Raw genomic sequence first — 15,738 nt, 5'->3', positions numbered from 1 at the left:
AACACTGTGCTGCAAAAATATATACATATGTTTCACCAGAAGGTTGTGCCCTTGATGCGGTTGGTCTTAATGATCACACTTAAGAGTTTTCTCTTTATCTAAAAATATGTAGGAAGCTGCTGAAATAGGAGTTATGTGAGGAGAGGGACACTAACAGATTTATATTGTTTTAAATATAGTGTTTTTGAAAAACTGAAAAGGAAAACAAAACTATGAATAATAACCTCATGAGATACGGTATCCATGAAACCCAAACAGCATCCTTCCAACTACCACATAGTACGTGAATTGGAGGTTCTGGGTAAAGTTGGTGAAAGGAACACATTTATCCAATTTGTCCTTGCTCACAAAGCCCCACTAGAAGGAATTTTGTTAAATTAATAAACAAAAAACATGGTGGAAAAAAGAAAAGGAGACAACAGCACCAGAAATTTTGAGGCTAGAAAGCAGATGGAGGATTGCGGCAGATTTGAGAACCTCAGAAAGCCAAATCCTGAGCTGGTGTTGGCACAAGCCAAGAATCAACCCATTTGTAACCACAGAATCGTCAGGGGTCCGTGACTTAATAGCACCAAGTACCTCAGAACAGGAGAGAGGAGCGGGGCCCCGAATCAGGAGGACTGGGTGAAGACCGAGAAGCAGGTAGGCCCTTAGCCCCTTCTGCGCTGCGCGCTGCAGAGCCATGGCCTCGTCCCCACCTGGCAGGAGTCTAGACGTTTATCCTCTGGGGAGAGTAAAATAAAAAGACTCAGGCCTGGTGGATACCAAGAACAGTGGAGGGCGAAGATATCATGCCAAAACTAGGAATTAAAGGACTCTACGGATGGTAAATGCTGAGACATCCAGCCTTCTTGCTCTACTTGGCTTCTAAAACACTATTAGCTAGGCCTTTCCTCTTCTGGCAAGAGATTAGTAGAGTCTGCTCTAAGGATTCCGACCAAAATAAGATGAAAATCATAAAATGGCCCAATCAGATATTCCTAAAGTAAAACTCAACTGGTTAGTCAAACACTCATAAACATGAGCTGATAACAAATAATAGAAAAAACTCAGCAGTCAAGTGAGTCAGGGCTGTTACTTGAAAAGTAGGACAAAAAAAGTAGGACAAAAAAGAAGACATGTAAATATGGGAAATAAAAGATTAAAAGTAAAAAAAAATACAGGAGCGATCCAGGAGGAGCGAACACACAAATATCTGGAGTTATAGAAAGAAAATACAGAGGGAGGAGAAAATGAAAATCATCAATTAAATCATTTAAGAAACTTTCTCAGAACTAAAGGAAATGATTTACCAGGTTGAAATGGCCCACAGGGCCCAATAAAATAGGTGAAAATAAGCCCACAAAAGTAACTTTACTGTGACATTTCAGAACACTGAGAACAAAGAGAAAATCACATACAAAAAAAAAAAAAATCTAAGACAGTGGAACAAAGCCTTCAAAATTCTAAGTAAAAATTAATTCCAGTCTCTAATTCTATATACATCCAAACTATCAATTCAAGCATGAGGGTCAAATAGATGTTTTCAAAATATACAGTTGCAAAATTTTACTTCTTAGACACCTTTTCTCAGGAAGCTTCTGGACATTACGTTTTACAAATACAAGAGCAAATCAAAAAAGAGGAACTCGTTGGATACAGAAAATAGGAGATCTGACACAAAATAGGAGATCTCAGATTCAACACTGACTGCAAAAGGAATCTCCAGAAGAATGAGAATGGAGGAAATGAAATCTATGCACCTGGTAAAGAGGGGACTGTGTCCAGATTGGAGCGTAGTGTGCATCGAGAAATAGGAGATTTTGAGGGTCATCAAGATAAAAAGCCTACTGCCCTTATACGGTCTTTGTAATCTAAGGCCTAAGCACCGGGCTCGGATCTGTGTCTATACTTGGCTTGTGCTGACCATGTATGGATGAAATCCCTGCTTTCTCCTCCATGCCCAGGGGCAGCGACCATCTGCTTCAACCATCTGAAAACATTCATCTCACTGCACAGAAGTATGCTGCTTCAGCCTAATTCTGAGAGGGGGAAGTTGGCCATTAGAACCTAGGATGAGAACACAAAGAAGCCCACCTCCTCCTTAACTCACTCCTGCCAGATGTCTCAAAGCCAGCCCGCATTCTAACACCGACTGTGGTGGCCCGGTATTCCCCGGGACTCACTCATTTTCCTCTGATACAGCACTTGTAAATTCACAGAAATGCTGAAGCCAGACTATAACCGAGCGGCAGTTGAGTTAATCTTGGAAGCTTTCATTATCAGTGGCAGTACTGTCGTGACCTTACACAGTGAAGTATACGCTGGAGAGCCAAGGTTCTTGGTCATCTCACATGTCCATTTGCATGTGAACTGTTGTTGCTAAAATAATAAAATATTTTATTGAAAAAATAAGCAGTATAAAATGATACACACTGAATTTGTGATAGTGTTTACCTTTAGGGAGGGAAGGATAGACAGAAGAGAATGAATGGAGAGAGCAAGACACAGGGAACCTCAACTGTATATGTAACACTTTATTCACAAACATCAAGTCTAAAGCAAATATGTCACAATGCCAGTTAGTGTTTGATAAAGTTTGGCTGGGGATATGCAGATGTTTCTGTGTTAATCTCTATTCTTATCTGCATATTTCAAGCATTTTACCGTAAAATAAGATTTATTTAAAAAATTTAATTGAAGGGAGGCTAGACAAGAGGCTTAAATGTCACTTCCTAAAATTGATCCACTTTTATAATGAGTCTGTGATTCTATTCTGCTTTCAAGCTAACAAGTTAGCCTGTCAGTTTCATGGATGTGGCAGAAAATACAAGATCCCTGGCTAAGAGACAAAGGACTTTACTGCTCCTGACACAGCAAGCTACAAAAGCATCAGCATATTTGCATTCATTTCTCTTGTCCTCATCTCATATGGCAGCACAGATGGATCCAGATGGAAACCTGCACGTGAAATGGGGTGTATTATGAGTGGAACCTTGAGTTTAAGAAACCAGAACCTTTTATAATGGGCGGTAAACATGCCTACGCTTTGCTCTGGAGCAAGGCACTATCTGCCAAAGCTGTTTGCTAGGCAAACTCTCTTCAAAAAAATAGTCCAGAGCAAAGGGTAGTCAGTCAGCTTGCAAGACGTGTAGAAATGTGAAAGGCTCATTGAGAATTATCTCCCAACCTGTACACTCAAATCATGCTACACATTTTATCATTGCACTTATCACAATTGTAATTACATTGTTATTTGAGTGCTTATTTGTTTACTGTATGTTTCTAATCTAAATAATAAGCTCTATGAAGGCAGGGACCTAATTGCTACATCTTAAATGATTAGTAGAGAGCTAAAACGTAACAGAAGCATAACAAATGTTTTTGCAGAACTGCTCATGGATTATTAGACTTGAGTACATTAGAGACACAATCAGAAGAAATATGAATGAGGTTACTGATGTCACAAGACATAATGTCCTTTAAAGATACTGCTTTACGTTCATCCAGCACTTTTTATTTTAGAAAGCACCTTTCATACGTTATTTTATGCAAGCTTCACAATAAATCTTTGAATTAGACAAAAAGGTTAAGAGATCATTGGACTTTTTAAGTGAAAAAAAACAGACCTGTGTATTCTAAATCGACACTTTCCTTTGTTTCAGAAGGCTTTTTTATCCACACAATTGCAAGATAGGATAATGTCAAAACAAACTGAAGGAAATATCTTTGTAATGTTTCACTTAAATAAAAGGTTAAACATCCGTGGAAATATTTGATATATTCATTACAGTCATCACAGTGAAGATGAATAAATAGAATTCAATAGCACTGCTTTTATATAGTTATAAAGTGTTACACACTTTATATAATTAAACTTTATACATTTATACATCATTTTATCCTCCCAAAACACATAGGTAAATATTACCATTGTTCCCCTTTTAATGGACGATGAAATTGAGGCTTGGAATGATTACACTAGCAGAAACCATACAATTAATTCTCCCAAAAGGTGAAATCCAGAAATGTTAAACCGAAGATGTCTTCTTACAAAAGGAAATTACTTTCCCCAGATGTAGACATCCCTTTCCTCAATGCCATTCAAAACAGTCTGTTATAATATGTCCTGCATTAATCTCTTACTTTGTCCTACTATGTTAAAATTATGAAATTAGGAAACTGTTTCCTAAAATAATCCAATTCCTCTAAGAAGCGGTTAGTATATGAACTCAAAGAAGCCATCACATGTACACTTATCTTTAGAATCTAGATTTTCTTTGGAAGTATTAAGATTAAAAATAAAAAAATAATTTAACATTGTAATATGCTTTAAATTCACACTTCAGTCATGAGTTAGGCAGCATAGCAGATTAAGGAATACATAAGAGGAATACAATTTTAAAATCTATTTCTTCATTTCATCCATTGTTTCAATATGATTTACATCTGTTAAAATAAGAAAGAAGTGGAAAGCAAACTTGAAAATTCCCTGAGCAGACAAAATCAGTTTCGTCATACAAACAAAGCTTAATTTAGCTTATTTTGAAAGGCTAACTTGTTCTGGGTCATTTCTTACTTACTTATGCTTCTGGAAATCATAAGCAAAACTTGAAAGGTTTCCACAAATTGATATCATTTAAGAAAATTCTAATATTCTAACCAGTCTCTGTGAAGAATAAACAGTCACTGCATTCTCACTATATAGGCTACTTTATAACAATACAGCCCTGAGCCTCATCCCATATTTGGTTTGAGAGCCCCCTGTTTGCAAACTGTCTTTTTGAGGTGTGTACAATAAACTTGTATTAATTACTACTTCAGTAATTCATTGGTTTTACTTCTATTATTTCTGAACTTTTGACACATCCTATCTCATATGTATAGAGAACACATTTCTCATTTGTGCCATTTATTTTGTACTTACCATATACTGCTTGGAGGGGTACCTTTTTATGTATTGAGTTCTAGCCTTTCACAACCAGAATGTGAGTTACCTTAGGACACAGGTGGTGTCCTATAGTCTGAAATTCTCTGTCTTCCATGTCTGCTTTGCACAGTGTCAAGTACAATCTGGGTACATCCCTGGCTTTGCTCTCTCTATTCATCTCCACATATAACGACACCTACCAAATTAGCCCCCACACCATTGCCTGGGCTAGTCCTACTGAAGGAAGAGTAGTCCCTCCGAATCAACATTCTGAGGCTTATCCTGAAGGCTCCTTCAACCCTGGTGGGGTTCTCCCAGTTTGATTGCTGGCCCCCTGACCCCCAGTCTGAAGTACCAGAATGCACTGATGTGCAATACCCATCTTCTGTTCTATCGCTGTTCTTGTGCTCCTACACTGGTAACTTTTCATGCCTCAGTCACTCCCAGAAAAGGGGGAAAAGGCAAGTTGAGATTGGCCTTCTCCCTCTGGGGAAATCTGTAATGTACATTACACCTTAGAGTTGTTCTGACCTGAGGCTAGCTGGCTGAGGTCGTGTACCCCAGCAGCCTTGGTTAAGAACTATTCCACTGAACCTAAACTCCCAGCTCTGTGCTTGCTGACAAAGCCACCTCAGTAGCCAGGAGCAGTCAGTCCTTCCCCAAATAATTGTAGGTTCTCTGAAGTGGAGGCAAAAAGCCCTGAAGCACAGAAAGGGTCCCAGTGATCCAAGGGATCTGGTAGGAGCATTCACAGTATCTGCTACAGCTCTGTTCGTCAGAAGCCGCTCACAGGAGAAAACGGAAGAAGTTGAGTACCCCACCACCCAGGCTGGGACAATGGCCAGGCATTGCCCAGCACCTACATGCAATGGATGGAGCTAAAGTCACAGAAGATGAAGGTGAGCTAACGTGAGCACTGAGCCATCTGTCCCATGAAGGGAGCATCAGGAAAAATGTTAAAGCAACGAACCTGGGAGAGGTCTGATGAGAGAGGGAGCAGCTGAGGTGCTGAAGGTCTTTATAAAAGGACAAAAGAAGATGGCCGTGTAAACACATGCGGGTGGATCACTGTGGCACCCCCAAAGAACCCAGAGAAAGGAATTGGGGCAGGATCTCTTGCAATTCTTTGGATTAGACCTGAGTTAGAGAAACACAATATTATTGTAGGTTGGTATGGCTGGGGAAAACATAAATGACAAACTTATTTTTCTACTATACTGCTATTACTGAATCCAAATAAGAATTCATAGTATTACCAGACACTAAGGTTAAAAAAAAACTAAAGCTGTTGAATTTATCTTTTCACTCACTACCAGCAAATCTGTTCATTGTGTTGCTTCACCTTTCCAGACCAAGAGTTGGACTTCATTTTTCATTTATGCCCCATAATTTATGTTGCTATGTAGGGAGATTTTTTTCAAGTGAGAAAATACTCTAATATTCTTTATTCATGTTATTTTCAAGACTTTTCCAAGAAATCATAATAATTCATTCCATAAATACTTTTTGAATGAGGTACCATATTAAGTGGATAAAAAAGACGAAAAACCAACAGTTTTGTGTTGGGAAAGAACCAATATGGATGGGACTGATTCAGGTTAGTGGTTACCTATGGGAAGAAGGAAAGGGAATGGGAGCTAGAAGGGGTAAAGCAAGTTTGTTTTGTTTGTTTGTTTTTGTTTTGTGTGTCTGATAGATGATGTGATAATAGTTCAGATAAGTTAATGGAAATACGTAGAAGGTTGAGAATTTCCTTGCCTCACTCTAAAGGCATACACCTTGGGCACTCCCATGGGCACTCAACTCAACACATCCTATAATTCATTTGGGACATGGTATGACAATGCTGAAGGCTTGAACTTACATTTGACAGAAATTAAGGAGCAGGAAATTGATTAGAGAGATATGTAAGGGGTGACTGAATGTAGAGTCGGAAAGAGTAGGAGTATTACTATGATTTGGGTTTTTCTGGGGAAAGTGTTTCTTTTCCTGTTCTGGACACCCAGAGCCACATTTTTGGGCAATCTCTACACCCCATGTGGGTAGGTGGCTAGCTCAATTTTTCAGCTCCCATTTAGGGATATAAAATGAAAAAGTCATTCAATCAGTCTGCATTCCAACAAAGCTTTTGTAAGCACTTATGAGCCAGACTCTGCATTTATCAAACAGCTAATTAAGACATAGCCATGTTGTGAAGGAGCAGACTGGTATTACAACATGACAACAGCTAGTAACATTTATTGAGACCTTTGCTATGGCTGGATGCTAAGCACTTAAACTGTCTCATTAATTCCACACAACAGCCATATGAGGGAGGTATCATTTTTATCTCCAGTGTATAGACGAAGAAACCAAGGAGTCCAGAGCAAGTTGTCCAAGTTAACTGGCACTGGAACCAAGACCAGAATCCACGACTTACTGACTATAAAATCTGTACACCTCACCATTTGAGTACACAGCAAAGATACACGGAAAACTTTCTATGGGAATCTAGAAGAAATTACTAGCTTCAGCTAGAGGACTCAATGCAGATTTCATGGGAAAAGGGATAACTGAAGTGAATTTTAAAGAATAGGTAGCAAAGAATGTTTCAGATAGGGCTTCATCAGAGGCACGAGAAATTGTGATGCCTCAGTAAGTAGCTTTTTGTGTTTCCATAATGTGTGCATTCAGAGCTGTGGCAGAGGTGGGTTTGTTGAGGTTGGGAAGAATCAAATTATGAAGGCTAGCATGTTCAGGAGAGGGGAGGAATTGAAAACAAGCTTCTTCAATAATGCCTTAGTAGCTCTAGAGTGATACATGTCAGGCTTCCAGGGCTACCGTTTGCGTGGACCTTTTCAAATCTAGTTAAGGAAATGGACAACAGGTAGGGCACACTTAACTACAAGTAACCAATAGTTTAGGCAATTATTTGATTTACAAAGACAATTACTTCTTAAATATACGTGATTGCTGATACTTTTCTACTGCCATAAAGAAGATTACTTGAGACCCGTTATGTTCATTGAACATGAATGTCATGCGGGGAGTCATGCAGCGTCTCTGGTCCCGCTCCCCACATAAGAACGCAGGACACGGTGAGGCCAAAAGGAACACCCATGGAGCCATAGATAGGGGAGTCATACCACTATATTCTCACTGGTGGCTGGGTTGGAGACACAGGAAGCAAGAGCCACACTATCCTATACCTGCCGTCTACTTGTCTCTGCCAACCAACCTCACTTGCTAACTGCAATCTGCCTCTGCAATCCTCAACCCACACTCTGCTGTGCTAACCGCAATCTGCACTTGCCAGCCACCAGCTTCTTGCTAGCCCCCATTTTCTGCTAGCGTAGCCACGGCAGTTATATTAGTGGCCAATGGCTCACTGGTTACAGCTGACGGCCAACTAGCCACAGCTGATGGCCTCCAATCACAGTTGATGGCCATTTACTACCTGAGCCAGTACCTTTCCACATGAGGCCTGGAAACTGCACTCCTGGCTCTTCCCCACAATGAAACAGTAACAGCAAAATATTGGTTGTCTAACACTGGTAGTTTTCTTCAGAAGTAAGGTAAGCCACAGGTTTAAACTACAGATACTAGTTTTCCAATACAGAGATTAAATAATATGTTATTATTATGAAGTCTACATTTGGTACAACTATTTAGTGGTCAGTCACTAATTTGAATATTTATCATCTCATTGTACATTATATGATTGAGATATATATGTTATATTATATGTATGTGTGTATGTAATGTATCATATAAAGGATAGAACATGAACCTGACCATCAGGACATTGGTTCTCAAATAATATCATGTAGATGTAGATGTGCAATTTTTATCAAGTCATTTAATTTATCTAAAGCTCAACTTATCTGCCAAATGAGAGTCTTGCACTAGATTGACTGCAAGATTGTAATTCTATGAAATTAGGTAACCTCTGACCTTGACAAGCTTAAAATATAATTGAGGACATACAGCACATCCACAGGAAAGTAGATTTAAAAGCATACAAATAACTCAAAAACTAACACTACAAAAGGAAAAACTTTAAAAAAAATAGGTTATGGTGCAGTAAAGTAGAAGAAAGGTGAGTTTAGAAATTAAATGAGAAAGGAGTAGAAATTCTCACATAGTAGGGAGAGTTGTGAATGGGAGGAATATATTGCTTCTTTTGGTTATAAAATAACTGTATATCAAGAATACCTGGGCAGCTGGTTGATTCAGTGGTTGGTACACAGTGCTCATAACAGGAAGTTCGCAGGTTCGATTCCTACATGGGCCAGTGAGCTGCGCCCTCCACAACCAGATTGAAAACAATGACTTGACATGGAGCTGATGGGTCCTGGAAAAACACACTGTTCCCCAATTTAAAAAAGAATACCAATACCACATTTCTACTTGCATTCATATAATGGTCAGTCCATATTTATACCTATTTTGCATGGTGGCTTAGAAATCTTCCCAGAATTCCTAGTTTTACATGATTTCAGTTATTCCTTGCAACTATATCAAGAGGGTGGTATTGGGACTGACCAAGGGTGGTATTGGGAGGGTGGTTTTGGGACTTTTTCGAAAGGATTATCAGAAATTTTACCTAATTGCTGATTGTGTCACATGGGAAACCACATGTAAAGTATCACTAAGGCTACGATTCCAAACATAGTCTGATTCAAATTATTGCAAAACATTGCCAGATTTGAGTGGTGTTTTTAAAGGAAGAGGGCAGCCAATTAATCAAGCAACAACAGTTTCTGAGTACCCACTGTATACAAATTATTGATATTAGATGTTGCTGAGTAAACGGAAACCAAAAAGCAGAAGGAGAAGAAAAAAGGAAGTACTGTTGATGCAGTATGTGATGGTGAATAGAATTGATGGGATGGAAGAGTAAGCGCTTTCATTAAGTTTTATTTGATGGAGAGCATCTGGAATTTAGAGAGACAAAATATCTCAAAAGGGAAAGAACATGGCATATAGAATAAGATGCCTGGGTTCCAATCCTAACTCAGGCACTTTGGAGCCGTTCAAACTTGGATAAATATTGAACCTTAGTTTTGTCTCCTGTAAAATGGGTATAATAATGCTGATTAAATACCTTACTTCATACCTTACTTGCAGTGAGAAATCAATGAAGCAATGATTTGTAAACTGTAAAAGAATAAAAATGCTGTTGATTTACATCCAGTGAGGTCCTTGACCAAACTGTGTGGTTTATTCTCTAGCATGTCTTCTCCGCACCATTTATCCTCAATAGAACACCCGCTTTTTCCTGCATGTTTCAGCAAGCTTCCCCATTAGTTCTCTCCCTAAATGGACTATGAGCTTTTCAACAGCATGGTTTCTGTTCACTTTCCATCCACAAGAAAAAATGATTTGCACATTATGAACCCTTAGTAAATTACTTATTAATAGCATTTTGCATGTGAACTCTCTAAGGTACTCTCATGCGTCATTTATATGTAGCTGTCAGAGTCATCATTCTAAACATATTTCTGATGATGTTATATCACTGTGCAAAAGTTGTCAACTTTCTACTGAGTAAAGTCTTTTTAATATATATTTTTATCGACAGAGAACATTGCATTCGGTTTAGGTATAGAACATAATGGCTAGTCTTAACTCCTGTCTAAACTCCAAGGTCTTGCTACTCAGGGTGGCGTCCAGGCCAACAGCGTTGGCATTACCTGGGAGCTTGTTAGGAATGCAGATTCTCCAGCCCATCTTCTACCCGCTGCCTCAGCAAGTGCATCTTAACAAGATTCCTAGCCAGCTAAGCTTTGACTACATCATCACTTTCTTGCTAAACTTTAAGCTTCAGAAGTAGGGTTGCCAGATTTAGCAAATAAAAATACCGATGCCCAATAAAATTTGAAAACATTTTTTTAATATATCTCAAATGCTTCATGGGACATATTTATACTTAAAATATATATTCATTGTTTATCTGAAATTCAAATTTTACTGGGTTTTCTGTATTTTATCTGGCAACCCTATTCTCAAGAGTAGGATCCATGTCTAAAACATAACTTTGTTTTCCCCTGCAATAGTACAGTGCCTTCCCTAACTGTTCAGTGTAGGTTTGAAAACAGGTTTCTCTGGTTTTTGCTTAACATTGTGCAAATGTATATGCATAGAGACTAATACAGTACCCGGCACACCATAAAGGACCAATAAATACTTCTTTAATGAATAAATCAATATATCAAGAGCAATCTTTCAATTATGGACTGGGTTGTCTGTATATTTTAAGGAAAGCTGTGTTTTTCTAGTAATTTTTTAAAAAACAAAATGTTTAAAAAGCTTCTATTCGTACACTTTTCACATTTTAGCTGGCAGAGTTCAGGCCTTAATGGGAACATAATCAAGGGCTCAGGATGTACTTGTTGCAGACTGGGTGCATATGGTCACTGGTGGGAAAGAACCACATACCCAGCACGCTGACAAGCCTGCAGCAGGCGGCGGATAGCGACTCCTCCCTCTCCCTAGCCCCTCGAGGCTCTGCGCACGCGCCCCGCACTCCGGCCCAGCGAGCCGGGGAAAGGAGGCGGGGCTCCCTGGGCGCGTGCGCGGTGGTCTGGGCTCCTGGCCCCTCCCTGGCTGGGGCGCGCGCGGCGCGGAGGACCGCACAGAAAGGGGGAAGTCAGGTGGCTGCCGCCGCCGCCGCGGTTTGTCGCCAGAAGGAAAATGGCGGATTTGGAGGAGCAGTTGTCTGATGAGGAGAAGGTAAGTGCTGCGGGGGCGGCGGGGCCGTTGGCCCGGGGGCCAGCGGGGCCCTGGAGTATAAGCCCGGAGGCTGGCCGCCGGCGAAGGGCATTGGTCTGTGCCCTCGGCTGCCTTTGCCCCCCTCTCCTCGCTGCGCCCCAGTGCCTGCCCCTGTCAGTCACCCGAGGCCCGCGCGGGGGCAGGTCTCCGCCTGGCCTGCTCGCTCCACTCCTTGTAGGGTGTGTGCTCTGAAAATAGGAAGCGGGAGCCGGGCGGCGGCGCCTGGCGCGACGGTCGGGCAGCGGGCGGGGTCGCGCGGGGCAGCGGCGCGGGGACCCTCGCCCTGGGCCTGGGCAGCGGGCCCTGCGCCAGGCTGGGGACTGTAAAGGGGTCTGCGGCCCGGCCTGCGGGCTTCCCAAGGGCACTGCCCAGCCTGACGGCCTGGCTGGAGTGTAGCCGGGGTGAAGGGTAAGAGGAAAAAATGGCTTAGGAAGCAGACCTTGAGTTCTCCCTTCTAATCCCTCCGCCCAGTAGCAAAAGGCTTCCTTTCCTGGTTCTCGACGCTCTTTTTCCTTTCCCGGTGGCAGTCTGCCTCTTATTTTTCTTCCTTTTCTTATTTCGTCTTTAGCTGTAGGCTTTGCAGCTTCCGTATTCCCTAGGAGGCCGGGGAGTTGCTCACCAAAAGACCCCTCCCCAGGAGTTTCCTGCCCAGGTTGGCAGCAGCCCCTCGGGGGCTGGTTTGGTGGCGCCTCTGCGTCCTGCTAGGAATTCTGTCGAAGAGGGGAGATTGTGCAACTCCTTTTACTGTATCTTAAATGATGCGACAGCCTTGGAACCAGATGAACGACTTAAGTTGTCAGGCATTTAACATAAGAAATCTGATCATTGAACTAGTTCTCTCTTATTTGCCGTTTCCTTTGGCTACTGTGAGGCCCCGTTCCCCAGTGAGGTGGTGTGGGGACCCTACTGATTTTGAGTATTTCCTGGAAAGGACCTTGACGTTTCTCAAACTCAGAAGTAACTGACATAAATAAGATGGTTGTTGCAGTTTTTTAAGTGTCCACTCTTAATTTAACATTGTTTATTTTTTTAAGTTCCAAAGCAGTACAGCCATGTAGGAAACACAAACATCATGGTGTTTTAAGAAATCCTAATCCAAGCCTAAGGATACTTTTCAGTTGGAACTCTCCACTCCAAGTGTTTTTACATCCTGTGTTCTAGCACGGAAATGTAGTGTTCCATCTCCTTCTTATGTCGGTGCTGAGGTCAGCCTCATCTTTAGTGTTGGAAATCTTTTTTTCTCTGTGCTTTTTGGTGAAAGCTATAATAAAACAACAAAATGAGGACCGCAACAAGATTCTCCATAACCCAGAGACCTGGTAAGCAGAGAGATCCCTGTATACACAAAGTTGCTGTGCAGTTTTCACATGTGTATCATTGGTAAATCACTATAAGTTGATAACTGAAAATGTATGCTCTTGTACACACACACACACACACATTTAAAATTAAGTAGTGCTGAAAAGTTTGTTAAAGAGATTGTCATGTTTTTATTCCATCGTTCTTAAGTGGTGGTTGTAGCTCAAGTCGCTAGAAATCTCGCTGAAGAGAGTACTCAGTGTGGGAGCTAATACAGACCAGCCAGGTGTTGGGAAGGCCTAAAATAGTGATGAGGTGACAACAATCCATATTACCCCACACTCTGTGCACTAAGCTCCATACAGGGGGTGGGGTGTGTCTAATTCTCTAAGCTTGCCCAGCGCAATGTTCTAAGAGGAAATGAATGAAAATTCTAATTTGAAGGAATTCGTTTTTGTTTTGAGTTTTGTAACACTATTCTATAGATATTTTGCATATAGATTTCATTGCTATATTTACTAATCTAAGAAAAATACTGACTAAACTTTTGAGTTAGATTCTAATATTGTCACTTTAGAAATATTCTTGTAATCTTTTGGGAGGAAGATGTTTGGTATGGAATCAGAGAGGATTTAAAGATGATGTTTTTAAACTAATATTTAAATTGTGTTGCTCTTTCTGCCACATTGTTTATAATTTTCAAAAATACCCTTTTAGGACTTTTAAGCTCTTGGAATTTCCATTATTGATTGCAGATGTAAGGAAGTGAAGCTGTTAATATTTATGTAGTACCATACTTTGCATGTATCTGGCTCAGTTAGACAATACATTCATTTTTATAAATTTGTTAATTTGAGATAGGTTTTATTACCATTTCACAGATGAGTAAAATAAGGTTTCAGATTCACCCAAGGACACCTAAGTAGGAAGTTGCAAAGGTGATATTTAAACCTGAGTTTGTCTGAATCCAAAGTTGTTGCTCTTGTGACATTTCGCTCCCTTAAACGACCAATACGATCCTGGGTTAATCTGTTTTTAATTTGTTGACAGCTTATTTCGAAAAAGGACAAACCTGGTTCTTTCTGTTTTTAATAAAAAAATTGTAAATACTAAACATCAAATAGTGTTGTGTTCTAAATTTGTGTTTTGGTTTTAGAACAAAGTTTATTATTGTTCAATACATTTAAAAATATACTACTGGTATAGTTTCACATATGCCCTATGGTAGGAAGCATTTTAGAAATTAATCTAGAAGTATGTCTTTGCTTTTCTAAGTCATATGCAATTGTTTTTTGAGGATATCACTGTGAATTTAATAGTCTTTTTACCTTTGGCCATTGGGTTAATAAGAATTAAGTTATCCAAAGAAGAACAGTGATATTCTTTAAGTTAGTCTTATGCTGTAGTGTGTCCCACAGATTTTACAGAGAAACTGGGCCAAAAAAACAATCACGTTTTCCATTCCTGGGTTAGCTGTATCTTACAGTAAAGCATTTTTGTGAATTTGAAATTATATGATATTGTGGCATAAGGCTGGAGAAGAACCACTCCCAAACCCCTCTCTACGGGAGAAAAATCTAGGAAGTCACTCCGAACTCCAGAAGGAAGTTAATTGTTGGTTAGAAGGAATCTTTTTTTTTTTTTTTCTGTAAATCCTCCCACCTTCCCCCAGTGATTAAAGTAATCCATTCCATAGCTTCGGCTGTTATCTTAATGGTGTGTCTCAAGTACATAGTCCAGCCCTAACTTCTTTCCTGAGCACTGGTCACACATTTTTTTTCTGCTGTTCCTGTCACAATGAGGGATCTTCAAATGGAACTTGCCTAAAACTAAATTCAAAATTCCCCTTTCCTTCCCTCTACACAAAGGGGGACAGAAATCTATCTCCTCCAGCTCATATTTCTCTTTATGTCTCTGTTCCCATTGTTCCAGTCATCCAAGTTTTTAACTTCAGCTTTATTCTAACTTTTTTTCCTTGTGCTCTGTACCTTGCAGATTCTAAACCTTGTCACTTCCATCATCAAAGTGTATCTTATGCAGATAATTTATTTCTTGCTTGAAAAGTTAATTCGTTTATATTAATAATTGGTTTCTTACCTCTGTTAATACAACTATTAAATTAACTATTACTTATATTATTAACTACTGTTGTTTAGTAATAAAATTTTACTGTACGAACAGTTTTGTTGAGGAAGAAATAAAGACTAGGCCTTGAGGAAAAGTAGGACTAGAAGATTTTCTCATATCTAGTCTTTCCCTTCTGTTATTTTTGCCACCACTAGGCTTTTATTACAGACTTTCTAGATTCATCCCTCTAATTTCCTGTATCTAAGCCATGTTTTAATATGTTGTTTTTCTGTTCCCAAACTTTTAGTTGCTGGATCCTCCATTGCCTTTACAATGAAGCCCAAATCCTGAAAATGGTGTTCATGGCCTTGTATTCCATTGTAACCTAAATAGTTCCAGCATTTCCAGTATATACTGTTAATTTATTTAATCATGCTGTGAATTCAGAGACTTGCTTGCTAGTCCATGTCTAGCACCTCGGGTAAATTATTTAATCTCGCAGCCTTAGTTTCCTCTGATGTGTGGGGCTATAACAGGAAGTATCTTCTCCATTAAGTTGCTATAAATATAAATGGTGCTGGCATATAGTAAACACACAGTAAGTGGTAGTTATTTTACTCTGCTCATGACTTAACCACTTTGACTGTTGGTACTGCTCCTGGTCTGTCCCCTTTTTTGAAAGATGAAAGTCATACTCATCTCAAGGGTTA

At 39.9% G+C, this 15,738-nt stretch overlaps 1 protein-coding gene across 1 annotated transcript in view; it reads left to right on the top strand.

Annotated features, from left to right (window-relative positions):
* The first annotated feature begins 11,466 nt into the window (after nucleotides 1–11,466).
* Nucleotides 11,467–15,738, top strand: part of CAPZA2 (capping actin protein of muscle Z-line subunit alpha 2) — a 47,096-nt gene continuing 42,824 nt past the window's right edge. Inside the window, exon 1 of the mRNA XM_019743218.3 lies at nucleotides 11,467–11,623. Within this exon, the coding sequence (XP_019598777.1) occupies nucleotides 11,585–11,623 (39 nt within the window). The 5' untranslated portion in view covers nucleotides 11,467–11,584. The remainder of the gene's footprint in view (nucleotides 11,624–15,738) is intronic.

This window comes from Rhinolophus sinicus, chromosome 8, assembly GCF_057876585.1.
Source record: "Rhinolophus sinicus isolate RSI-liver-muscle chromosome 8, RSI-T2T, whole genome shotgun sequence".
NCBI classification, from domain to species: Eukaryota; Metazoa; Chordata; class Mammalia; order Chiroptera; family Rhinolophidae; genus Rhinolophus; species Rhinolophus sinicus.
Note: the sequence above shows the minus strand (reverse complement) of the source record. Positions and strands in the feature narration are given on the sequence as shown.